At 40.2% G+C, this 26,388-nt stretch overlaps 1 protein-coding gene across 4 annotated transcripts in view; it reads right to left on the reverse strand.

Annotated features, from left to right (window-relative positions):
- Window positions 1–26,388, reverse strand: part of LOC122481647 (transmembrane protein 237) — a 67,701-nt gene that overhangs the window by 30,964 nt on the left and 10,349 nt on the right. For 3 of the 4 annotated variants that reach the window (XM_043577498.1, XM_043577500.1, XM_043577501.1), the window contains exons 4-18: window positions 26,243–26,320; window positions 24,066–24,146; window positions 22,784–22,915; window positions 21,994–22,075; window positions 20,797–20,882; window positions 19,273–19,344; window positions 18,381–18,577; window positions 16,117–16,181; window positions 13,680–13,697; window positions 11,091–11,129; window positions 9,091–9,111; window positions 6,942–6,956; window positions 5,511–5,552; window positions 3,269–3,439; window positions 1,522–1,602 (exon numbers count right to left, since the gene is read on the reverse strand). In XM_043577498.1, the coding sequence (XP_043433433.1) occupies window positions 1,522–1,602; window positions 3,269–3,439; window positions 5,511–5,552; window positions 6,942–6,956; window positions 9,091–9,111; window positions 11,091–11,129; window positions 13,680–13,697; window positions 16,117–16,181; window positions 18,381–18,577; window positions 19,273–19,344; window positions 20,797–20,882; window positions 21,994–22,075; window positions 22,784–22,915; window positions 24,066–24,146; window positions 26,243–26,320 (1,180 nt within the window). The remainder of the gene's footprint in view (window positions 1–1,521; window positions 1,603–3,268; window positions 3,440–5,510; window positions 5,553–6,941; window positions 6,957–9,090; window positions 9,112–11,090; window positions 11,130–13,679; window positions 13,698–16,116; window positions 16,182–18,380; window positions 18,578–19,272; window positions 19,345–20,796; window positions 20,883–21,993; window positions 22,076–22,783; window positions 22,916–24,065; window positions 24,147–26,242; window positions 26,321–26,388) is intronic. The other variant, XM_043577499.1, reaches the window with a different exon arrangement.

The following is a 26,388-nucleotide window of genomic DNA, read 5'->3' on the forward strand; positions in this document are numbered from 1 at the left end:
GTTGGTAGTGTTGCTATAAACACTGGATGTTGGAGATCAATGTCCATTCTTACACATGTGAACAGTGTTTGGAAAGCACAACCTATGGTATATGATCATAAAGCAACTTTTTAAAAATTGTTTTTAAATTTATTTATTTTGAGAGACAGAGAGAGCAGAGGAGGGGCAGAGAGAGAGGGAGAGAGAGAGAATCCCAGGCAGGCTCCATGCTGTCAGCGCGGAGCCCGATGTGGGGCTTGAACTCACGAACTGTGAGATCACGACCTGAGCCAAAACCAAGAGTCAGACGCTTAACTGACTGAGCCACCCAGGCACCCCTATAAAGCAACTTTTTCTGTCACCTACTGCCTTCTGTGGGACAAGACCTTCTCCTGGTCCTGGATGAAAATCTAAGCAGTTATCAGGACTCTTCTCATTACTCTTAGGTTAAAAAAAAAAAAAAAAAAAGGCCACCATCACCTGTGCCACAAATGCAGTCTTGATCTAATAAAATTCCATTCCCATGTAATAATCAAAATTATGATTATTTTAGGCTTCTCCTCCCCACACCTGGCTCAGACTTGCTGCAAGCAGGGAAGCCTGCAGTCAGAGAAGCCAGAAGTCAGGAAAGGGAATAGGATTCCTCTCCTCCCTTTCATTGCCTCTCTACTATTCCTCTCCAGCTTTCTAACTGTCCAAGGCTACAGTGCAGAAAGGAAAGGAAAGAGCAGGAAAATTCTCACTTCACTGATGCTGATGCTGGATACTATAGGCTCCTTTTAGATATGTAAATCTGGTAGATATTTAAATCTGGCTCTGCTCTCCTAGAAGATGCATTGGGTTATTCTGCAAACCCTATCACCACCACCATTGCCACTGAGTATCTCAAATCCATCCCTATGTCAGCTAGTCACTTGTGATTTCTCAAAGGGTAGCTACTTCCCAGACTATAGCCATTGGCCACTCCTTTAAACTCTTTCCATTTTTTCAGGTATAATTCTGACATCAGTCTTCCATGCCCCCCAAACTGCAGGGAACGCATGCAAAGCTCTTAAGTGGTTTCTCTAAGTTCCTCTCTCTTGCGTTCAGATGAAGAGGAAGAACCTACATGCACATGCTCTTTCCTGCCATGGATGATATAATCACATATACAGACTTATATAAAATTATATCTGTATATATTGAAAGTTTCAAAATAAAATAAGGCATTTAAAGAGCCAAGCACAGTGCCAGGAAGATGGTAAGTAATTAATGAATGTTAGTTATTATTGCTAAATATTAGTTTTCCTGAAGAGTCATCTATATAGTCATTGAGAAATGGAAAAGAGACAAAGTCCCCCTTTAAAAGCCTACATGTCAATAAATCAATTCCCTCTATTAAAATAAATATAGTTAGAAATATTATACAAGGACTATCCCTAGTGTCTGATATATTTTTACAACAAAAATGGTATGGCATAGTTAACTGAGATCAGTGCATCTGCAGAGACAAAGACAGTTTTACCGAAACATGAACTGCTAGGAAAGAAAAACTACACATACGTGGCACAGCACTTTGGAAATGGCTAGGATTACGTTCAATAAGTTGTCTTCTCAGTTCATTTACTCCAACGCCCGAAGGTCCTAAATACAGAAAGTCACATGCAGAAATTATAAGATGTGAATAAATATGATTATGTGGTAAAATCATCATTTCAGTTCTTCTACTGAAAAAACTTGAGAGCAAATTTTTTGGGAAATGTTTTTAGTTTCTCACAAACTGAAACAATTCCAGAAAGCTCTTAGGAATTTTCCTGGTGACCCATGGAGTAACCCACACTTCTTCAACATTCCAGAAATAAGCTGGGGAATTGCAGGAACCAGTCACCTCAGCAACCTTCATCTAATGTCGGACACTGAAAATTCTCTGGCCTCATTTCAGATAATCTGAGACAATCTGCCTTTCCTGTCAAATGAAGTTTCCATCACATCACAACCCAGAAATCAGCCCCTATAATTATGGGTCCCATGACTTATAGAATTCAGACATATTTCCTTTTTTTTAAGTTTACTTAAGTTTACTTATTTTTTTAAGTTTACTTCGACAGAGAGAGCGAGTGGTAGAGGGGCAGAGAGAGGAGAGAGAGAATCCCAAGCAGGCTCCACACAGTCAGCACAGACCCCAACCTGGTGCTCAAACCCACAAACCATGGGACCATGGCCTGAGCCAAAATCAAGAGTCAGACGCCCCCAGACATACTTCCTGATAGATAGTTGAGTCAACACTCTGTGTGCAACTGGAGTCAGAGCTGACTTCATGCAATTACATAGGGCCCAGGCTTAGCATACTACACTTGGTTTAATGCTCTTCTTTTGCCTTCTTGAAATCTTAATCATCATTAAACAAGAAGCCCTTGCATTTTCATTTTGCCCTGAGCTCTGCAAATTATGTAGCCGGTCCTGGCTGTAGGGCATGTTGTTCTGCTCTACAGGGGCCTCCCTTGATTACAGTTGGAATACATAGAGATGGCAGCAAGACATTAGTTACTACAGCTGCAGGGACCAGCTTTGCAGAGCTCTTGGTCACAAAAGCACGTCACCCCAGTACTGTATTTGCCCTGTTCTTTAGCACCATATATAGTCCAGAAAATTTTAAACATTTTTCTAAAGAAGGTGGTTACAAATTTCTTAGGGAAATAGATCTTAAGGATTTTTATTTCTTTTTTTTTAAATAAACTGTGGTTTTTTTTAATGTTTATTTTGAGAGAGAGACAGACAGAGAGCACATTCAAGAGGAAGGGAGGGGCAGAAAGAGAGGAAGAGAGAGAGAATCCCAAGCAGGCTCCATGCCCTGCAGTGGAGGCCCAATGCAGGGCTCAATCCCACCACTGTGAGATCACAACCTGAGCTGAAATCAAAAGTCAGATGCTTAATCAACTGAGCCACCCAGGCACCCCAAGGATTTTTATTTCTAATACAGACTGATAATGCAGTCTGGGGGAATACTCACCTATGCTTACAGAACAAACTCAAAACAGGTCAAAAAAAGAGAAAACAAAATTTCATAATACAACCTGTTAATACCCCCAGTATATCATGGCATACCACATTTAATTGTAAACAATAAAAGCATGAGACAATAAAGTTTTATTTATAAACGCACATATAAGACAGGCTTTTTTTTTTAAAAGGTGTTTATATTGGCGTCCCTAAAGAATTCTAGTTTTGCCACCACTCCCAACACAAAACCACTGACTCTAGAAGGAAAAGTTTACTATGGGGGAGGAGAGACACAGTTCCTGAGACGTACCCACGAGCACTATGAGGCGGTGCTTGTCTGAAGGGCGTCGCTGGTACCTGACCACCTCCTCGTAGGGGGCGCCTGACGCGCTCAGACAGCCGCTGGCACTGCAGACCCCCGCGTGCTGCTGGCGCAGGTGAGACTTCCGGCGGCAAAGGCGCATGCTCCGGCGGAAGCCAGCTGGGAGGGTGAAAACGCACAGGATGTTACATCCAGGTAGGAGAGATTATTTCTCTTGCCCCGCCTGATGGCGCCTGCAGTGACTGCAACCAGCAAGTGTTGATTAACATAATCACGTCTGTCTAAAGGTAGAAAATAAGAAGAGAACAGAAGGAAAAATAACAAAATGCCCCCACATGTTGCCGCTAAGTTGCACCCTGTGCCCACCATGTGCCAGGTGCTGGGGTTCTAGCGGTCAACTAAATCAAACTCATTTCCTCATGACATTCACGTTTTATGGAGGAGGAGAAACAAAAGTAAACACATCAACAAAAATAAGTGCTTAGAAGAAGGGGCAGTGGAGTGATGGGGGTGTTTCTTCATGGGGAGTGAGGGAATTCAAGTAAAGTGTGTGTGAAAAGGTAACATCGAGCAGACATGGGAATAAAGTAATGGAGCCAGTCAGGAGGCATCTGGGGATGAAAGCAGCCCAAGCGAAGGGAACGTCAACTGCTAAGGTGCAGAGAAAGGAGTGTTTGGGGAAGCACAGAAAGGCTCGAGTAGGGCAGGGTCCTGAGCAGTAGAGAGAAGGGTAGGAAGTGGCGTTGGAGAGGAAGCAGAGTGTTGGATTGTGGTCCAAATGGGATGAAAAGCCACTGGGTGGTGGAGAAGTGGGTGTGACATGGTTTGATTTATGTGTCTGAAGAATTCCTCTGTTGCTTGGGGAGGATGCAAAGTGTGGGCTCAGGGGAGAGCAGCTAGGAGGCCCTTGCAGTGCCCCAGATGAGGGAGAATAGTGGCTTGGGCCAGGATAGAAACAGGGGAGCAGGCTGATCACTCACATTTTTCAGATGGATACACTAAGACATGGGTTAGGGGGCTGCTCACAACTATGTCATCAGTGGCAGAGTTGGACGCTTTAACCATGATTTCTGAACTCCTAGAATCCTGTTTAACCTGCCTGCTGAATCACAGAGCTTTCTGGTATTTAAAAAAAAAAGAGCTGTTCCCAGGTCCTTTCAATAAGTAGAGCTAAGGACTATATGTATATGTATAAACACAAACACACACACACACACACATCTATATCTGTATCTGTATATGTCGAACACCATGAGTTCACACCAATACGCACAAAGCCACCTCAACATTGCGGGATTTATTCCAGCCAACACCATCTCCCCACTTTCTGTATGTTTCTCAGTGAGAAACCTGACACTGATTGTCCTCGATACATACTTATTAGTCAAGAGCACTTGTGCAGGATGGGGACGGATGGTGTCAGCAACCTGGCAGAAAGTGTCAGAACCCAAGCTAGGTGAGGAGGCCATCTTTGTAGAGGCTGTGAGGTGTCAGAACCCAAGTGATGGCAGCTGTCCTCCTCACATTGCTCTGGCTCTGACAACCTGTACCAGACCACCATCATCCCCTGCATAAATGGTCTCCTAATACTGCTCAGTGATGCCCCACCCCAGGCTGCTTCTTTCCCACCTTTGTGCGGATGCCTTCCCTTTTAGCATACTTAATGGCGTTGGGGCTGAGTTAACCTCAAAGGGATACAGAAAAGTGGTCCCATGTTGTTGTTGTTTTTCTAAGCTCTCTCAATGATTCTAATGTGCATCTTGGCCCGGGGAACCAACATTTCACTTTATAGATCCTGCTGTTGTCCCACTGTCTCATGGAAAAGGAGGCCCAGTGTGGTTTTACATGAGCCTTTAAAGGGGTCCTTCAGAAACCTCTGCCAAGTTGATAGGATATAGAAATGTGGTCATCAAAGTTAAGTTTGGTAGTCAGACAATTGGTCTCTTTAGAGTAAGAAAAATATGTCTTGAAACAGTCTGGAAGAAAATAAACTATTTGTGTTTGCTGAATAATAAGAGATATCCAGTGGAAACCAGATGAATTATAATGAATGATCAACACATCAGAATACTAACCCCCCCAAAAAAATTGGGGGGATAGAGGGAAACCAGAACAAGGAACAAGTTTGGAAATGTCCATCAACAAAAGAAGTTTTCAGAAGAGAGTCAGGATGGTATGACTAAAAAGTTAACAAGTGACAAAGACCCACCTCTTATTAATCATCACCTACCAATAAAGAACTTCTGATCACAGCCAACAAATTCCTCCTTGTCTGAAACACAGAGAATGGCAGGAACAGAATATGTGGAGGAGGAGAAAGAGAAGTTTACTTAGAACAGATGCATGAAATTATCTTCAAATCTGCAAGTGACGCTCTTTTAGTAGATGTCAGCACAGCTGAATTCATCCTGAATGGCTTATTAAAGAATATCCTAAGCACTCTGCAGCCTATCACATGCCCCAAACTATGCAGAAATACTCTCCAGAATTTTAGCAATACACAGAATATATTCTGTCAAGTATAATTAAAACAAAGAGATATTTTAGGCTTGTTTAAAGTTACAAGAAAGATATTGAGTCATAGTCAAAACAAATAAAAATTTGGTATACATTTTTAAACATGCCCAAAGAAAACTGACTTAAAACAGGAAACAGGGGCTCCTGGGTGGCGCAGTCGGTTAAGCATCCGACTTCAGCCAGGTCACGATCTCGCGGTCCGTGAGTTTGAGCCCCGCGTCATGCTCTGGGCTGATGGCTCAGAGCCTGGAGCCTGTTTCCGATTCTGTGTCTCCCTCTCTCTCTGCCCCTCCCCCGTTCATGCTCTGTCTCTCTCTGTCCCAAAAATAAATAAACGTTGAAAAAAAAATTAAAAAAAAAAACAAAACAAACAAACAAACAAAAAAAACCAGGAAACAGATGAACTGGCTTTGGCTTAAACTTGTGGAAATGGTATTCTGCAGGACCTTTAATTAATCCCTTTGTTGGAGGGGGGTTTTAAGTTTCTCCCTGATAAAATGGTTTATTCTGTATAAAATTAGTATTTGCTCTGTGGCTGCCAATTGTGTCTGACTGTCCAAAAATCTGAGGAACAAGAGTGAGGAGAACTGATCCCAGTGGCTCTGAAGCATCTAGAACTTATTTAAACTCCTGTCTCTGCTTCCACTGCAGTCTCAGAAAAATTCATATAAACTCCAGGAAAAAAAATGTTATAAAAATATCATTTTCAAGTTACTTTTTACTAATAGATGTTCCTTTTCACTTATGCAACTCTGTTCTGATCATTGAAGTACTATGTAAAGAGCCACTGTTCATAGAATGAACTAACATATACAACCTTTTCTTCTTAACCTTTTTTTCATGTACATCTTAAAATACAAAGAAAACACACCAAAATTAATTCCATCTCCTATTAAGTAAGCACTGAAATACGTCAGTAAGTTTAAAAGGAAATGTTTACTCAGGAATATATTCATAAAGCTTAACTACTTTCATTGTTCACTTTTAAATATTTTTCTATGAAATGGAATATCTCATCACTGCTTTCACCCTCAAAATACATCTTATCTTAAAGTGTATCCTGTCAAGTATGCACATGGAGGCACTGAAAGATCTTAAATATAGCTCTGTTTGGCTTACCCAGGAAATAAAAACAAACAATTACCTTCTGAAAGCTCCTCTGGATATTTGGATAAGTGAAAAAACAGACATGAAAAAGTTAAGTCTTTGAGAAGATTGAGTTGGCCATCCACTAAAAACAAGTTACAAAAATGAGGCTTTTATGTCTCTCTTAGAGAAAGTTCTAACCTGGGTAGGTTTGGCAAGGCAAATGAACAACGTACAACTGGGGACTCAGGAACTCCTGGGACCTGACTGTGCTGCTCTGAGGACTATGACTTGTTCTGCAAGTCACTTATCTACAATCTCCCTGAAGATTTTATCTATGAAGACTCCTCTCCACTGGTTGGCTTAAAATGGGGCTTGAGAGAGAGAAATTATAGGAAGGCAACTGATTTGAGCCTCCTCTCTCCTTCTCTCCCAGAGGCCATATGCTGCTGCTCCAGAGGTGCTGCAGCAGCCTCTAGCCTAAGCATCCTCATTCTTTACTCCTCACTGGGTCCAGTGACACATGTCCATCTCCAGCCAGCCCATTGGAGACAAGGGGAACTAAACACAAAGTGTGCTGTTTTCTTTGTTTTCTAGATATCTTAAATATCCATGTTTTCTGTTACTTTTTTTTAATTGGCATTCCTAATTAGATTATATCATCACCTCCCAGAGAAATTCAAGGTCACATGACACTAAATTCAGAAAAGAGTTGAGATCAAAACTGAAGAAATGTAACTGCCCACTAAGAGCTCTAAGTAACAGAAGTAAGCATCATGAATGAGTATCAAGAGTTATTTACTTAGAAGGGCACCTAGGATATAAAGTGAGCTCTGTGCTGACAGCAGAGAGCCCCATATGGGGACTCAAACTCATGAATTGTGAGTTCACAACCTGAGCCGAAGTTGGATGCTTAACTGACTGAACCACTCAGGCATCCCAAAACTAGAAAATTTAGAAACAACATAAATGGTAAGTAAATAATTTAGGTGCATATTTCTCAACTCCATATGTCTTAGTGCCATCTTTTTTATAACCAATATTTGTAACAATCTCTCGATTCTTATGAAATCAAACTAATATAATCTATTGCACACTTAATTTTAAAAACCAATGCAATACTCTAACTGTCATATAAAGAAAAAAATTAAAAAGAATTCATTTATATTTTTAAAATGTGTATTTCAAAATATTAATCCTCAGGCATGACTTCTCTAGAAGACATAAGAAACTATGAATAAGAAACTATTAGATGCTTATACCCACTTATAATGAAGAAGCATGGATTAAAGGAAGTGAAAATATTCCTTATATGAAGTATAGAAAAATAGAAGGGCAAAGTAACAGTAAATTCTGAAATAAAAAGTGCTCTGATAAGTAATGACAGACCAGGTTTACTTTTATATAAAAGGGAAATTGCCTTAATTGAAGTAGGGATAATATACCAAAGCAATTATAATCTGATGAACTAGAGAAAAGGAGGAAATATACTTGGGAGCAGTTGAGTAACGTTAACATGCTCCAAAAGTTTGCCAGTTTTCAAAATACTCTGTGAGACCTATTTCATTACTAATGATGTCAACATTACTCTGATGTTGGTATCACACACTTGGTGATACCATATGTCATCAATAATAACAAATAACATTTTAAAGTAAAAGAAAATAATCAATCAGCATAGATACTTCACTTTCTAGTTTATTTACTATCAGTATGGAGCGGACAGAATGTGTGGAGTAAATTATTCAATAGTTGCAAGGCAATTTCTTTAATCCTGTTCAAATGTCTCTCTCCATAGTGACTGTCTTCTAAACAACTGAGATTTTCATGTTATGTATTATGAAAATGTATATCACTAGTGTGTGTTAAGGAACTGTTCATTTATATTTGTAATGTGTTTTGTCCAATAGGACATTAAAAATATTATGCAGGATGGTCTCACACTCTGCAGGACATCTGGCATTCCTGAGTCCTACCAGTTAAAGGCCAGTGCCCCAAATCAATGTGACAACCAAAAAATGATCCCAAAGAGCTCCAAAATGCCCCAAAAGAAGCACTGGTTAAGGTGAAGCTTATAATATCTGACAATTATACTGTTGAGGTATTTAAACAATTATTATATCATATCCCTAAATGTGTGTTTAAATTATACCAATATCTGGAATACACTCTTAAAAATCAATACCAAATATTCATTTTTTACTTACCAGATTCAAATGTTTCTTCATCTATGGTTTCCCATGGGGACACAAAAAAAACCAAAAGTGTCATTTTATTACTATCAATACTGAGCCTGTACTTTAACAGATGAATTCCATGACCCTATGCTTCTGCATACACACTAACTTCTAAAAATCTTTCCTGAATCAAGGCCAAGTCAGTGGTGTCTCTATGGCATATTGAACTTTTAAATGAGATATGTGGTATTAAGTAGCTGGGCTATGACAATAAGCAGGTATGCTGTATGAGGCTATAATCAATAAAATAAAATAAAAGAGACTAAATAAAATGTAAAAGAGGCTCAGAGGGAAGGGAAAGGTAGAATGTCACAGGAAACTCCAATGGATTGTCAGATAGTGCACAGTTTTGCTATTAGAGGGCTTTCAGATGGAGGAGAGATGCACCCTGACTGAAGGTCGGGGCAGGGTAGAGGGTGGGGAGGAACCATAAGCAACAGGAATGTGGCAAGGAGAGTGAGTATATATAAATGGTTTGATTGCATAGGCTTGTGTAGGCAATAAGGAAAGATTTTATGTAAACCAACTTTCAGTTAAAACAGTTCTTTTTAGCATTTTAAAGAGATATTAAGGATTACAAAACTAGAATGTAGAGGGAGAGCAATTTGAAATATATAGCAACATTACCAATGCTTGCATCCTTGGATCAGGCAATACTGCATCTAAGGTTTACTCATACCATGTGGAACAATATATTTACAAAGCTATTTGTTGTAGCATTGTTTGTAATAGAACAGACTGGACATAACTCAAACATCTACTGATAAGTGATTATATAAATGCACAATAATTTATTTAACCAATAAGCTGTTAAAAACAAAGGAAGAGGCTCTTTATGTACTAAGATGGAATCATATACAATGCTAAGGAGAAAAGTCAGGGACAGAAGAGTGTGTATAGTGTACCATCAAAAAGTCTTTTTTGTTGTGTTCTTTTTAAAGGTATTTTTAAAAGAATGGTAAGGATGATGATAGGGAGAGGAGAAAAAATATACATCATTGCTTTTACATGCACAGAATATCTCTAGAGGGATCAGGAAGAAACTGAGAGCATTTATTGCCTCAAGAAATAAAACTGAGTAGAGGAGAAGGGAAAGGGAGGAACTCTATACTTCGGTAGTTTTTGAATTATAAAATATGTGAATGTATTACCTAATAAAAATTGTAAATTAAAATTATAGAAAGAAATGAATATTACTATAAGTTTTTAAAAACCCGAATGTGTACCTGGCAAAATAAATATGGTGTCAGCATTATTCTGTAGTTGTTCTGGGAAGTATATGCGAATCTTTAAAATATCCACAATTTAAAGATTTCATATTGTTCTTTAATTTCTAAAAACTAGATTAGCCCAGAAAGCCAAGACAAATTCACTTATCTGACTAAGGATTCTCCAACTACTGTCCCAACAATACTCTGGTGATTCTTGAGCCAATCTTCATTATGCCACTAAATTTGGAAAACCTTTTCCCAATTTACAAAAAAAAAATAAATAAGTATAGAAATGTAAAAAGTTTTCATATATTTCTCAAAAATTTGGAACCCACTACTATTTATCTATACTAGAATCCACCAGAAGATGGTACCAAACAATAACAAAAACTATATGTTGCTTTTTAAAAATTGGCATTTCAGTATTTTATAGTATTTCACAAAAGCATGGTGGTTTCCAGACATTCCACCTGAATGTAACACCTGAGTATTACTGAATGTTCCTGTGATCATTTCTAAGACACTGCTTTCTAGAACACTTAGTAGAAGGTTGGTCTTGGAGCCTGGAGACATTCCCACAGCTGTGCCTCCCTCCCAAGTGCCAGAACCACAGAAAAAGGCAGGCTCAGGGGAATTCATTTTACACATTTCTTCCAGAGGAAACCTGTGGCCCCATTTGGCCAACTCTGCGTCAGAGAATCTACTGCTGAAGTGCTTCATATGCCTCCTGGTGGTAACTCTATCAAAAGGAAATGTTACCTGCTTCCACACACTTCTCATCAATCTTCATGTCATCTTCTATAAAAGAGGACAGTAAGGGAAAAATAGAACTTAAAATGTATGAGTTTCCCAACGTATAGGCTTATGTCAGTAAAACTCAGACCACCTTACAATAATGTTACTCTTACAACAAGCATATTCCTTATGCTTGCTCACTTGGAGAGATAAAAAGGGCTCCACCATATTCAATGAAAATCTATGGTATAGAAGGCAACATAACATAAAATGGTTAACATTTTAAAAGCATTGGCTTTATGAATGGACAAATTAGTTTACCTCAAGCCTCAGTTTTCTATCTATAAATGGAGATGGTAGCAATACCTCCCATGTAAGTGAGGATAAACTGAGATAGTGTATGAAAAGCTCAGGTGTATGGTAAGCACTCAATAAATGTTAAAATAATAAATAATAAATAAGTAATATATATTATAATATATAAAAAATAATGTTAAAAAATTAACTATTTTTACCTTTAACTAGGGTATATATGAGACAATAAGAGACCATAACTTTTAAAGCCGACCCCACCTAATATTTAAAACCCTCTACAACATGACCCAAACCCAACTTTGAAGGCTATTGTCCACTTCTTTCCTTCACATATCTTATATTCCCATTAGAGTAGCCACCATCAGTCAGTCCTCTGTACCTTTGCTTATGCTGTTCCTTTTGCCTGTAATGCTTCAAGGTCCATCTCAAACATTAACTAAAATGATTATCTCTGCCATGAACTGCATAGCATTTTCTTCCTACTACCTTGAACTCCCTGCTACTACACATCTATTCTAATATATAGATGTAATATAATACAACCATTTGAGTATTTGTCTTATTTGCCCTCCTAGATAGTACCTTAAAAGCATAAACTGTCTTGCTAATTTTTACATATTTTACAGAGCTTAGTACAGTGTCTTGCACAGAATAGGTACATGACAAATTATTTATTAAGTTGAACTGAATTTTCCTTTTAATATGAAAATAGTTAATGTAAATGTACATTTTGAAAAAATAATTTTTTTTCAGAAAGCACTGTACATCTTGTGCCTACCATAATGCCCAGCACTTCCTAGGTGAGAAATAAATAGTGGTTTAATAAATAAGTCTTATCATGTTCCAAAAGTGCAAGTAATTATCTGTATAATAAGCTATAATATTATCAAGTCACGTAATAAACCTATCACCACCTTCTTACAGACCATATCATTAACTACGGTTTTTAAGTAACATATGCAATATAAAAATTTTTACAAAATAATACTGTTTTATAGAGGTAGGGGCACAGATAAACAAGTAACATAGCTGCCATTCCATTCCTTATAATTATTCAGAGATTACATTTCAGATTAGTATTTTATAACAACAGTGAATTTATTAGTTCCTAAGACATAACTAGAGGTTTTATGTTTTGTTTTTTTGTTTTATCAAAGAAAACTATTATTATTCCTGTTTTACAGAGGAATTTACACTAGTGAATTTCCAGTAACAGCACAAGTAGCCCTGATTTTTCTAACTTGCAAGCCTGGGATCCAAGACAGACACTGATTTTATTCTCTCAAAATCAACAATTCCACACTATAGGCAAAGGGTAGGTGTTATGGGCTGATCTGTATCCCTCTCGAATTTATATGTTGAAGTCCTATCTCCCAGTGTGACTGTATTTGGAGACAGGGCCTTTAAGGTTGAATGAGGTCATAAGATTGATTGGGGCCCCAATCCAAAAGGACAGGCAGTCATCTGCAGGCCAGAAAATCTCATCAGAAACCAGACAGGCTGAACCTTGATCTTAGACTTCTGGCTGTCAGAACTGTGAGAAAAAAAGTGTCTGTTGTGTAAGTCACCCAGTCTGTGGTATCTTGTTATGGCCACCTGAGCAGATTAAGACAGTGGGCTTGTTACCCACCAAGACCTCAGAGACCCCGCCTCTCCAAAGACCTGCCCATTTCCAGTTTCAGGATTGAGCTGTGGGGGTGCCTAGGGGAGTGCTCTTCTAGCCTCTCTTCCCCTCCACAAGCAGATAGCATCTTGCCTTCTTGCTTTTGTAAGTGTGTGTGTGGCATCATAATGAGTCATCTGGGTGTCTGGGCTCAGAGAGAGAAGTAATAACTGGAGGTTCCATTTGCCTCTGAAACAGAAGCTTCAGTCCAGACTACACTGCCTGCAACATCTGGCAATACTCTTACCTTCTTTGGATTTCAATCTTTTCATCCATAAAATGGGAACAATCACGAATTCCTTACAGGGTTATTTTTAAGACAGTGTGTGTAAAACAGCTGACACAAAACAGCAAGCCAGTTTCACAACTTTTATTGAATTTTTACCATGTGCTGCATATAAATGTTATCTCTATTTTCTCCTATTCCTCTCAGTGTTAGGACAATTACATCATGTGTGCTTTCTTTTGACTGACATCTTTTGACAAATTAAGATCTTAGTGATTGGAACACTACTAGGTATATAGGAAGAGCTTAATAAATAGCTAAACTGAATTGAAGTGAATTAACAAAACTATACAAAAGTTCTACAAGACTTTGGAGATGAGGGTTTCTTTTTTCAAATACTATTTCTTACCTTCTTCCATAGAAATTGCTGGATACAGACAAATAATGGAAGTGGGAAAAAAAAGAGTGAGAGAGAGCACAATAGTTAATGCTATAGTTTTTCAAATTAACATAATAAGAAAAGCAAAGTGCCAAAATCATTTAATTAATGTTCTAGGCTTAATCTATAGAAATTTGGTAGAGATTTAGTAATGAAGTGATAAATATGTATCCTATGGAAACTAATACATTTATGAATCTTGTTGGAAATGGGGATTTTGCTTCTGGCAAATCCCACTCCCTTCCCTCCTTAAAGTTCTATAAGGGTTGTGTTCTATTCATTTCTGAATTAATGCACTTAGTTCAGAATATTTTAGGAACTCAAATCTTGACTGGAATAAAAGGGAGAGAGGGAGGAAGAGAGGAAGGAAAGAAGGGAGGAAGGAGTGAAGGAAGGAGGGCAGGAAGGAGGGAAGAAAGGAAGGGGGAGGGAAGGAAGAAAGGGGGAATGAAGAAGGGGGAGAGAGGAAGGAAAGAAAGAAAAAAGAAAAGCCACAACTTAATTGTGTGAGCATCTTACACAACTTAATTGTGTAATATATTTATGATAGCCATCTGCAAATTTTTCAGTAAGTCTTGTTAAATAAAAGTGCCCATACCTCCTAATAACCTGTTCCTGAGATTTTTCCCCTCTATGGTAACATTAATCAGAAAGATACAAAATAATACTTATTACAGCATCATCTAAAACAGTTAAAAGGAAAAGGAATGATCTAATAATTTAGAAACTGAACATGCTCCATGAGAAACAACCCTATGAAAAGTGACCAATTAAGTCAGTGGCTCCACCCTTGAAGTTCCTGGACTTAGAGATTTGTGAGTATAAGAATAGGGGCTACAAACCATATTTCAGGATGGGCTTTTCCAAAAGTCTAATGTAAATCACACTTAGGCTACAGGAGCCAATTAAACATCAACTAGGGGTCCTACTAGTTACCAGATGCTGATTAGAAGCTTCATTAGTGGGGCCCCTGGGTGGCTCAGTCAAACACCCGACTTTGGCTCAGGTCATGACCTCATGGCTTGTAAATTTGAGCCCTGAATCGGGCTCTGTGCTGACAGCCCAGAGCCTGGAGCCTGCTTCGGATTCTGTGTCTCCCTGTCTCTGCCCCTCCCCACTCATTCTCTCTCTCTCTCTCTCTCTCTCTCTAAAATAAACATTAAAAATTTTTTTTAAAAAGAAGATTTATTAGCATTTCAATGTGCCTTTGAGAAATGAAATAGGAAACTGAGTTAAAGAAGTACCTCAATCTGGTTTGGTAAAACACAAAAAAAACTTTTTCAAAACACAAAGAAATAACTAAAATATCACTATAAAGATCACATCATGAAAAATGTTTCTGATAAAATGTTTAAATAAAAAAGATAGGTGCATCTGGGTGGCTCAGTTGGTTAAGCATCCGACTCTTGATTTCCACTCATATCATGATCTCGGGGTTCTTTAGTTCAAGCTCCACATCAGTTCTGTGCTGACAGTGCACAACCTGCTTGGGATTCTGTCTCCCTCTCTCTCTCTCTCTCTCTCTCAAAAATAAATAAATAAACATTGCCACTCTGAAGGAATTATAAGAGAGTTTTCTTCTTTCAAAAATGTCTCTATGATTATCATCATAAATTTTCAAGAGAAAAGGAGAAGAAAAACTAATTTTGGGCTTAGACGAGTAATAAAGTAAGGACTTGCCATGGGCCAATTGGTGACACTGACACTGTTGTCTGCTTTAGTCCCCTTGCAGCCTCCCGTTCAGGTCCCTCTCCCGCCCTCCAGGCACCCCCAACCTTACTTCCTTTCGGCGGGGGGTGGGGGGCCTGGTGAGGGCCATTTCTGAAAGGGCCTTGCTCAGACAGTTCCAGCTGAGCTCTGCCAAGCTGCAGCCCCTCTTTTCAGGTGGCAAGTAGTTCACAAGCTTTGCCACCATGGATCCTTTACTAACCATTCCCCCACTGCCGTTTGAATATTACCATCTAGTGAGGAAACTGCATTGATTAAGTAATAATTCAGTCCCATGTTTATTCATCAAATGCACACACGACTGTTCGTCAGAGCTTCTGAATAGTGTGAAATTTAACCCCCCTGCATAGAGCCCACATGAAGGTTTGTGTGTGCAACCTTGTTCACCAGCATATGTATAATGTATAAGCTAGCTGTAAAGACCTCAAGGCACTCAGAGTTGGGGGGCCATCACAGAAGGTATCACCGACACAGGAACATTTGCATCTTTATAAACTGAAAAATCTTATAAATCCAAAGGCATGAAGGTGCAGAGTAGGATTTCAGATGGCTGCTAGGAGCTTATTTGGGCAGTGGGGACAGTCAGAGATCCTCTCTTGGGCAGGAAGCCAGCCCTGGGAGAGAAGGAGCAGGCTTCCCCACGATGCACACGCTGGGTTTGAGGTATCAGCACACTCACATATGATGGATTTGAGGTGGGTGTGAGGCTGGTATGGCTGAGACCACCAGAACTCCCGCTGCTTCCTATGCACAAAGAAATACACCATGAGGAAAAAAAAAAATCAACTCAGGTTAACTCAGGTGAAATAGATCCAGTGCTTCCTAGAATTCTGCTGCTTCTACCCAAGTGAAAAGGGAGATTTCTTCTCCAAACACATTGTCAAATATTCTCCAAATATACAGGTTTTCTTATCACGTTTTTCCTGTCTTACAGGCTCCTTTCAGAGCAACTCTTAGACTGAAAAACCTGGCCACAGGCCCCAGAGCTTCAGCGACTGACCCATAGGCCCCTGCCTCTCCAGTGGGTAAGCCTGCTTCACCTGGTCTCTGAATCTTCATAGCATGTTCCGGTTCCCCTCCCAGGTTGTTGATGCTCAATCCCTTAGAGCCACGTGGATTTCAATTCCTTCTGCATCCTTTATTTGCACGCTAATCCAATAAGCCTGTCATTTCTGTGGGCTCCTTGCAAGACCCCTGCCTGAGCCTCCTCACTGCTTTCTGCCCTGAGACCATAAGGACTAACCTTGTAAAGCCTTTATCCCTGTTTATGTCAGTCCCCCAAAGCTTGGGTCATCCCTTATCCTCTGCATGTTAATCCCTGTAAGGCTCTGTCCACCACCCGCCTTCCCTGAAGCCCTTTCACACACCCCATGGAAGTCGAAGTCAGTCTTCAACAAAGCCTCCCAGACTTCAGCCCCTACTGTGAGTAGGTGAGCCCTTCACCCTCTTGCTCTAACCAAATCCCAGATCTCCTGAGGGAACTGCTCCCCTGCATCTTTTAAGAGGTGGCTTGTTTCCTCTCCACTGCCAGCTGTGTGCTGGTAAACAAGCTCTGGAGGAAGGGGAATAGCTGTGTTGAGTGGCTTTTGCTGATTTCTTTCCTGCTGGCTGATTTCCCTGACCATGGACGTGAGGAGAAGTGCATGTTTTCATCATTATTCCTCTCTCTTTCCCAGCATTTCTTTACCCACCCTCACTCTCAGCTTACAATATTCCTTCTTATTTCACTGAGACAATCAGAGAACTTCCACAAGCTCTCGCCATATCCTCACCCTCAACTATGTCCACACAGTCTGGATTCTCTGCTGTTACTATTACTGTTTATGATCCTGTATAAGGCCAACGCCTCTACTTGTATATGGTTGACCTTTAAGCAGGCCCTCTTATACATGGATTTTTTCCAATAAACACAGTACAGTACTGCAAATGTGTTTTTCCTTTCCTTATGATTTTCTTATTAATATTTTCTTTTCTCTAGCTTACTTCATTATAAGAATAAAGTATATAATACACATAACATAAAATATGTGTTAATCCACTGTTTATATTATTGGCCAACAGTAGGCTATTAGTAGTTAGGTTTGGGGGAGTCAGAAGTTATATGCAGAATTTTGACTGCATAGGGGGTCAGCACCTCTAACCCCTGTGTTGTCCAACTGTAGTAGATCATGTCTCCATCTGTCTGCTCAAGGACATTGACAACAGCAGTTCCTTTCTTTTTCTCTGTCATAAAAGTTTTCCCTCTCACTGGACTGTTCCTACGAGCATTATGTACCTCATCTAAAAAAGTTCTTTCACACCACTCCCCTTTCCTCTCCAGCTACTTTCCCATTGCTCTGCTCTGCTTTGTACTAAAATGTCTCATGCCATAATTTCTTCAAATTGCTTTTATGACTGCCATATTGCTATCCAATGGTTAGTTCTCAGTCCTCTCTATAGCAGCTGACGTGGTTGGCCAGACACTATACTGTCCTGATTTTCATCCCGGCTCATTGGTCACTCCTCAATCTCTTTTGCTAGTTCCTTTTCTTCCTCTCGATTTCTTAACATTGGCTGGGCCTTGGACCCTTTTCTATTTTCTATCTTTACTCATTCCCTCAGATCTCAAGGACACACAGATTACAGCCGTGGGTTCAGATTCAATAACTGACGTTTCAATTCAGGCCTGAATGATTAATAGAGGGAGTTAGAACTATCTTTTTAAGTTTGAGTTTCACAAGTGCTTTTCTCTCTTTTCTAGATGATATGATTTTTCTGGTCTCCTGAGTATTTAAAATGCTTAGGGCATATGGATAAGTTGACTTTTGGATTTACAGACCAGTGTATATGTTTATCTATCTGCTTGTCACTCTTTACCTAATCTTAACTACAATAACTGAAGCCTGAGAAACATTTTATGTCCTGATAGTTCAGTCCTGAGTCCAGGAGTAAGAATTTCCTTACCTCTTCAGAAGGTGGTTAGAAGGAATTAGACCAGCACAGGTACCAAGGTCTGAGATTTTCCGGGCCTGCCACCAGAGGGCATCGTTCTGGTCCACAATCTGCAGGATGTCCCCTTTCTGAAAAGGCAACCCTGCATCCATGCAGGGGATAGTAGGATCCTCCTGGGGCCAGTACTCGGTCATGGCACGAACATATACCTGACAGTAGGTACAAAATGGTCCCATCAAAAGAACCCTTGCCCATGGGCTGTCAAGACTTAAAACCATTTCTCTACTCCTCTACCTACTGTTACTATCTTTCCTCCCCATACTCTCCAAAAGGGGAACCTGCCTCTTGAACTGAGTCTAAGATCCACCAAAAAAGTGACTTTGCCAGCAGAATCTCTTAGTACCGAGAAGTTTTTGCTCATGTGTTTCCCATTCTTGATGTTACTTTTTAACTTCTTGTACTCCATCTCCTTTTATTGTATTCATTTATTCATTTGCCTCTCATGTCATCAATATTGAAAAATGTCCAGAGCGCCTGGGTCGCTCAGTAGATTAATCATCTGACTTCAGCTCAGGTCATGATCTCACGCTTCATTAGTTTGATCTCCGCATGGAGTGAGCTCAAGCCCTGCTTCGGGTGAACACGAGCCCCATTTCAGGTGAGCCCTGTTTCTCTCTCCATCCCCCCCCTTCATGGTATTCTCTCTCTCCCTCTATCCATCTCTGCCCTCATTCACTTGTGCTCTCCCTCTCTATCTGTCTCTCAAAACAAAATGTGCAACACAGTATTGAACAAATGTTCAACACATTATAGAGGAGGGTAGTATGATACAAAATATTAAGTCACTATTATTGTTATTTGAGGATTTCCTATATGTGATTATGAAGGCTCAGTATATTCTTACCATCTTCTGGCTATTAACAGGAGGGGCAGAAACTGGAACCACCTTGAACATAATTGTACCACGAGACATAGCCTAGAAAATGTCAAAGGGGAGGGGGAGAATAACAAATCACAGAGTTCGCTGGGTTATGACATTTTAGCAGATGGAGTTATAACACAGTGTGCCCAGTTTTAAGGGTGACATCCCCCACAGGGACTTTTACAAGGGTTCAATAGCTAAATATCACCATGCAGAAGTGGAAATTAGGAAGAAATTTAGCTCAGCTTCTGCCCTGCTATGGGGCTCCAGAGTTCCTGGCCTGCTAAACCCCACTCTGAGGCCTGGCCTCCCCCGGGAACACTCCATCTCGTGACCTTATTCAGCAAGGTCTTCTTCCCACAGACACCGGGGAAGGAGATGAGGTCCTGATCTGACTTTCCCTCCTCAAACTTGAGTCAGTAATTACTTCCCGAACACCTGTTCCTGTGCCAGGCGGCCCAGTCTGATGGGGAAGAAGAGGGCTCCCAAGTCTTCTGGGGGGATGGACAAGCTCTAAGCTCATGGTGGGAAGGGGGGCCCTCAAACATTTTGAGAAGACAGAGAACCTGTTAGACTGATGGAGAAGACAAGATCCTCCTGTCACGTGCACTGTGGCAGGTATTAGAGATCCAGAGAGGAACAAATGTTGCTCAAAAATTTCACAACCCCACCATCCTGGCTCTGAAGCTGGCACCAAAATGGCTGAGGTGGAGCCATGTGGGTCTGCAACTGACAGTCCTTAAAGCTCATGTGTAGCATCTTATAGCATGTGGTTTGCACAATGTTCTGGTGCTTAGTATATTCCCTATAATCCCACCTCTCACGTAGTCCCTGAGGCACATCTATGAAAATTTAGGGTTCCCCCCAAAACTCAGTTTGAGAACCACTATGATAAATAGTAATCCATGTCAGCCCCCACACTTGGGGTGTGCATGGGGAAGGTGGGGGGGCATACCACTATGGCTATGACAGCTGGACTGTGATTCAGGCAAAGGTTTGAAAAGTGGAAATGGGACCTAAAAGAAACCTAAACCATAAACTGGTCATAAATCCCCAGTTTCAACCACCAATGATGGTGGGCAAGACAGGCAAGGAATTCCCCCTCCCATAGGGTAGCCTCCCCTGACATCTTTTCTACCCCAAAGCTACCTCAAGGAAGACGTTGAATAGATTTCAGCTGTATAAAAATGTTAGGGGAGCAAAGGTAATTTGCTCAGGTTCAGACACTCGTCCAGAGTCTCACTCTGGCCACCCCAGCTTCAGTTTCCAAAGGAGCAACTCAGGCAACAAGGAGCCTGGGCTGGGGGGGATTGGCAGAGCCTTACTGAGGCCAAAAGAGCAGCTTGGCAAGAGAAGTCTCCCAGCAGAAACAGAAAAGGTCTGGGGGTCTGGAGAAAGGACCAACCCCCCCTCATGTTTCAGCACACACACCATGGGCCAGACAGGCTCAGGTCACAGCCACAGCATTGCACTGAGTCGTGGAGAAGGCAAACAGAAGACTGTTACCAGAATATGGATCACTTGCTCAGGGTCCAGTCCCTCAACTGAAACTCCATTCACTTCCACCAGTTTGTCTCCAGCATATAACAGCCCTAGGCAAACAGGAACACAAAACAAAGAAAGATACAAGGAAACTGGCAAAAAATAGAGGTAGCTGTACCAAAGATTTTTAGCAAACTCATTAAGCCAAGCATGCTCTAACATTTAAACATTTACTCTGAAATAATAACAATAATAATACAGGCTGGTTATTCTGGAGTACACCACCACCAAAGCACAGAGAATCGCATTTTATACCTCTTTCCTGGGTATTAAGTGATGGTGATATTTCTATTTCTGCTAATCTGATGCTATAAAATGAAGATATCATGAGTAAATGATAAATGAAAAGGAAAGGGGAGGGGCATTCTTCAAAAGAGGAAACGTGGAGAAACATGGGGGTTAAGATCAAGCCTTGAGAAGTATGAAGTAAATAGTGGAGTTGTCGGAGGGAGAGGTGAGAAGCAGGATGACGTTGTGGAACAGAAACCACAGGTGATGAACACTTCAAGACAGTTACGGTCAATGACACCAAATGTTCTAGAAAGTAAAAATAAAACTGAGGCCAAAGGAAGGGCCAATGGACTTAGCAACTAGGAAATCCTGGGGCCACTGCTCTAAGAATGTTGGGGTATGAAGCCCATCCCGTCTCCAAGGCCCTGGGAAGTGAGGAAATGGGGCAGCAGGCACGGAAACGCAGCCGTGAAAGGAAGGAAATTCAGTTCACTGGTAGAAAAGGCAAGCAACAGGCATTTCAAGGTGGAACAGAGCCTTGTTGCAAGCGGAAGGACCAGGTGAAGGGAGAGAATTGGGACTATAGAGTGGACAGACCCGGACTTGCATCCTGAGTCTAATTGAAAACCGTGCATACATTAGTTACTTAATCTCTTTGAGCCTCAGTTTCCTCTTCTGCAGAATGGCCTGATAATACTTAGCTTGGTAGGTTACCACAAGAATGTAAACTGAGAGAACATTAATATGGGGCCTCAGTGAAGGAGGGAAACAGGATTTTCTGGAATATTTATTCCCTCCTTCCTAGTAACCAATGCAATGCACAGAAGCCCTGACCTTGTTTAGGAAAGCTGGGTTTCCCTGGAAAGAAGACTAAACAAGTAATGGTTTCCTATTTCTCTGGTCACATCCATACTCTGCTGCTCAGCTTACCACTTCTCTCGGCCAGCCCTCCGTGGATGACTCTGGCCACCAGGATATCCCCTGTCATCTCGTGGCGCTTGATGGTAGCTCCCTGGAGAAAGAATGCAGTGGAATCCCTCTTTTACCTAACATGACCATTTTTCTGGTGGCTTCCCTCAATATGCCTCTGGTCTGGTCAGAAGAGGATATTTATACCAACCAGGGCCATACCATGCCATCAAAAAGACAAGGCCATTCATTCAACCTTGGCCTATCAAGGCCTCTATCCAACCACATAGATACAAAAGAATATTTAGATCCTTACAAAGATAAAGAAAGCTCTCACCATTACAACCTAATCAAAGAGACTTCTTAGAAAATCAAATTAATGCCTCACTTAGCTTCCCATCAATAAAGAGAAAAAAACTTAGATAAGTACATTGGAATTTAGTGAAATGTATGTACCTCAGAGAGCCAAACAATAAGTATAATAAAATAAAATAAGTCTTATTTCTCACAGATTTTTCAACAAAGAAAAACACTAAGCAAAAATCTTTCCTAGAGAAAACATGATAATGTATCATGTGTTTAAAGCCACAGGCAAAAGTTGCTAGGACATGCTTCAGCCATTATCTTGGATCCCCTCACATTTTCTGAATGCCTCAAACTATACTGTGACTAGAGACAAGAATATTTAACATTATATTAAATAACCACTAGAGATAATAGAGTTCACAATCAACCCTTAGTTCATAATTAACCCTTGGTTCACAATTAACCATGGTATAATTCTAACAAAAAGATAAAGTGATTTCCTTACCAGGGGCTGTTGGTTTTTCACCAAACAAACAATCCTCATTGCTTCCTCACTGTCAGGGATGTTGTCTGGCAATGGGGGGAGAAGGGGCTCAAAATCTTTCTGAGCCACGGTGTCATGGGCACTGAGCAAGGCCTAGGAACAGAGAAGACAAGGTGAGTAAACGTCACACGTAGGACATACGCATTTAGAAGACAGGGAGCCAATACTCTGTCCAAGACACCGCCACCATCACTACTACCACAACAACCAACACGTACACACTGGCCTTTTATGTGGATTAACTCAGTCTTCACCATAACTCTGTGAGGCAGCTATATTTATTGTCCCCGTTTTAAAAGAAGCAAGGCAGGGAGAGGTTAAGTGATACATAATATATTCTTGCATTTCTGCTAAAATGTGTTTTGTCACTTCTCATTTCCTGCAAATCCATGTAATCCATGGTGTTCCTACAAGCTTGAACTACAGAATAACTTTTGTAATATTTTCTCTAATTAAAGCAGAATGGGGGATAGTAATCAAAACATCTTGCTGGTTTAGTTTGTCAGTGACTCCCAAGGGCCTATGAGGAACAGAATGAGAAAAAGTAGCTTCCTGATTTAGGGTATGAGCAAAGAGTTCCTTCTAATGGCCCATTTTGTTCAATTTTTATTTCATTGGGTGGGGAAGTAGTCACTTGATAGCCCAGCCTGAGATTGGAGGACAGAACTTCACTGGAACTCAGAGAAAATTCTCTAGGGTTATCTTGTAAACTAAAAATTTGACTCATAAGTTCCATTGCTCCAAATGCAGACCTTCTCTTAAAATTCTCATCTGTTGATAAAATGATCTCAAATTCTATAAGTGCTATGAGATTTCCATTCTGCAATCAAATGTTTTTTAATCAAATGTTCTTCATATACCTCTCATTGAGTTTATCATCCTTATACTATATTTTCCAAACATCTTCATACACTTTATCCAAAACTTAAAATATTTACAAGGAAGTATACTACCCTGATTGTCCCCCAGAACTTTAGAGGGACAATGGCCTTGTAGGGGGGCAACAAGACACATGGAAAGTTCCGGATGTCTCCTCATAACTCTGGCAGGTTTAGCTCCATGGCTAACAACACAGAGCCAGTCACATCTGAGTCCCACATCTTTAAGAACAATCTGTTGGTCACCCGTGTGCAGTAATAGAATGTCTATTCAGAAAGTGCATTTTCTGTCACATTTATTTCTTCTTCCCAACTTTGCTTCTGCACCAGATGGGCATATCTTATCTATTTTAGTAAGCACTTGCCTTAAAATGTGGAGCCTGGAGGATTTGTCTTAGTTCTTGGGTCTCAGGGGATTTAGGAGTTTCACGTAATATCCCCACTACCTGGTTGGTAAAAAAAGTGTACACTGTAAAATTTTTTAAAATCTTCATCACCTAGTTAACCTCACCCAGGCTGGATAACAGATATAGCACATTAACCTAAGACAAGCTGTTATTGAAATCTTCATTTTCATCTTTAAAGTCGGGGCCCAGAATCTTTCCTTCATCATTAAACTTTACTACAGCAAGTTGAATTCAAGATTTGGGGTAGATCTAAACTTCAGTGCCCCAGTCCTGGCATATTACAGGCTTGGAGTAAGAACTAACATGATTTTGTCATATCACATGTACCAAGGCAATTTCCCTCTAGTGGCGCTAAAACTGTTTGTTAACATGAATGCTTTATGGGCAGGTTAAGGAACCTGAGTTCTCCAGGTATTTAAGCCCAATCCTGTGGATGTTCCATCAAATGGAAAATGGGAATAGTAGTTTGTATTTTAGGACTTATTATTTCATTACCAATTTTAGTGTTTACTGCAATAAAAAATGTTAAACAGAATAAATTCTGATCTCTTTTCCGTGGTTTAGGTGTAGACCTGCTTTCTGATAGGACATGAGACCTTCAAAGACTTTACAGAGCTCTATAAATTCTCAGCAGTTGAGCCTCATTACATACAGTCAAATGAAAATAAATAGTTTACTAAGCTTTACCTCCGTTCACTACAATTACAACAATAAAATATCATATGTGTGTTTTCCTGGGAATAACTGAGAACAATGTGAATTATTGATTACTGGAGTGGAGGGTAAAGTCTTTCTTTTTTTTAAATATTTATTTTAATACAGTTTGGGCAATAAATAATAAAATAGATTACACTTTTTCATCCATTTGATAAATATCTATTGAACATCTACTATGTGCTAGGTACTGTTTTCAGTGATACAAATACAGTGCCAGACAAAAATCCCAATTCTCAAAAAAAAAAAATCCCCATATTTTTTTTTGATGGTGATGAGAGTTAAAAAGATAAATAAAACATGAAGGTGGACAGGGAGGGGTTGCAATTTTAGGTAGGGTGACCAGAGAAAGCCTTAGTGCGAAGGTAATATTTCTATGGAGACCAGAAGGAGATGAGGAAGTAAATCATGTCAGTATATGGGCAAGAGCATTATTGACATATGGCATAGCAGTGCAAAAGGCCTGTGGCAGGTGCATGTTGGATAAAACCACCACAGGGGTTAATCTGGCAGGAGCATAGTGAGCAAGGGGGAGAGCAGTGAGTGTTAAGTCAAAGAGGGAATGGGAACTATATTATGTTTGACTATCTAAGAACTGTGATGTGTACACTGAGATAGGGAGTCATTGGAAGGTTTTAAGCAGAGAAGTGACATGATTTGACACCCCTTTCAAGAGGAATTCTTCAACTACTATGCTGGAATAGACTATGGGGATGGGGGGGGGGCGGGGAGGGCAAGAGCAGGAGACCAGGGAGGAGGCTATATTGCAGTTATCTGTATACGAGATGATGAAGGTTTCTATTATGTGGCATAGTGGAGGTGATGAGATTCTGGATATATTTTGAAACTGGCCCTGAAGAATCTGTTGTCAGATTGGGTATGAGGTATGAAAGAAAGAGAAAGTCACAGATAACCCCAAGGAGTTTGGCCTGAGTACTACAAAAACAAAGGTGTCATTACTGAGATGGAAAAGGTTAGGAGAGAAGTAGCTTTGGGTGTGGGGACCATCAGGAGCTCATGGGCCATGTTAAGTTTGAAGGGTCCATTAAACATGCATTTAAGTACAATGGGGAGAAGGCAGTGGGTATAAGAGTTCAGGCAAAGAACCCCGCTAGAGATATAAATTTGGGAAACACTTCTATAACAACATTACCCAAAGATTACATGGGATAAACTGAGCCTAAGATTTAGGAGAAAAAGAGAGAAATGGACATATGCTTAAAATGCCATTTGTTTGTTTGTTTAAATTTGAAGTAATGGCTAATTTTCTCCCTTCTATTAAAGCTCAATTAGAAACACTTACGCAATACAAAATCATCAAACTCTCCCATTAGGTCCTTAATTCATTTAAATTAACAGTGCAAGTAAAATGGCTTCACGTTTAAAGCCCTATTCTTCTGTGGATTAAAAAACCACCTTACCTCATAGGATAACGTCTGTGCATGAGTTGTGGCGGGAACAAGTTTCTTTTCTTTAAATTCCTGGAGACAATCATAAACCTGCAGAAGGGCAACGGTGGGAGAATGACCTATTGATAACGTGACTATTAATGTTTCAGGCTGAAAGG

This window comes from Prionailurus bengalensis, chromosome C1, assembly GCF_016509475.1.
Source record: "Prionailurus bengalensis isolate Pbe53 chromosome C1, Fcat_Pben_1.1_paternal_pri, whole genome shotgun sequence".
NCBI classification, from domain to species: domain Eukaryota; kingdom Metazoa; phylum Chordata; class Mammalia; order Carnivora; family Felidae; genus Prionailurus; species Prionailurus bengalensis.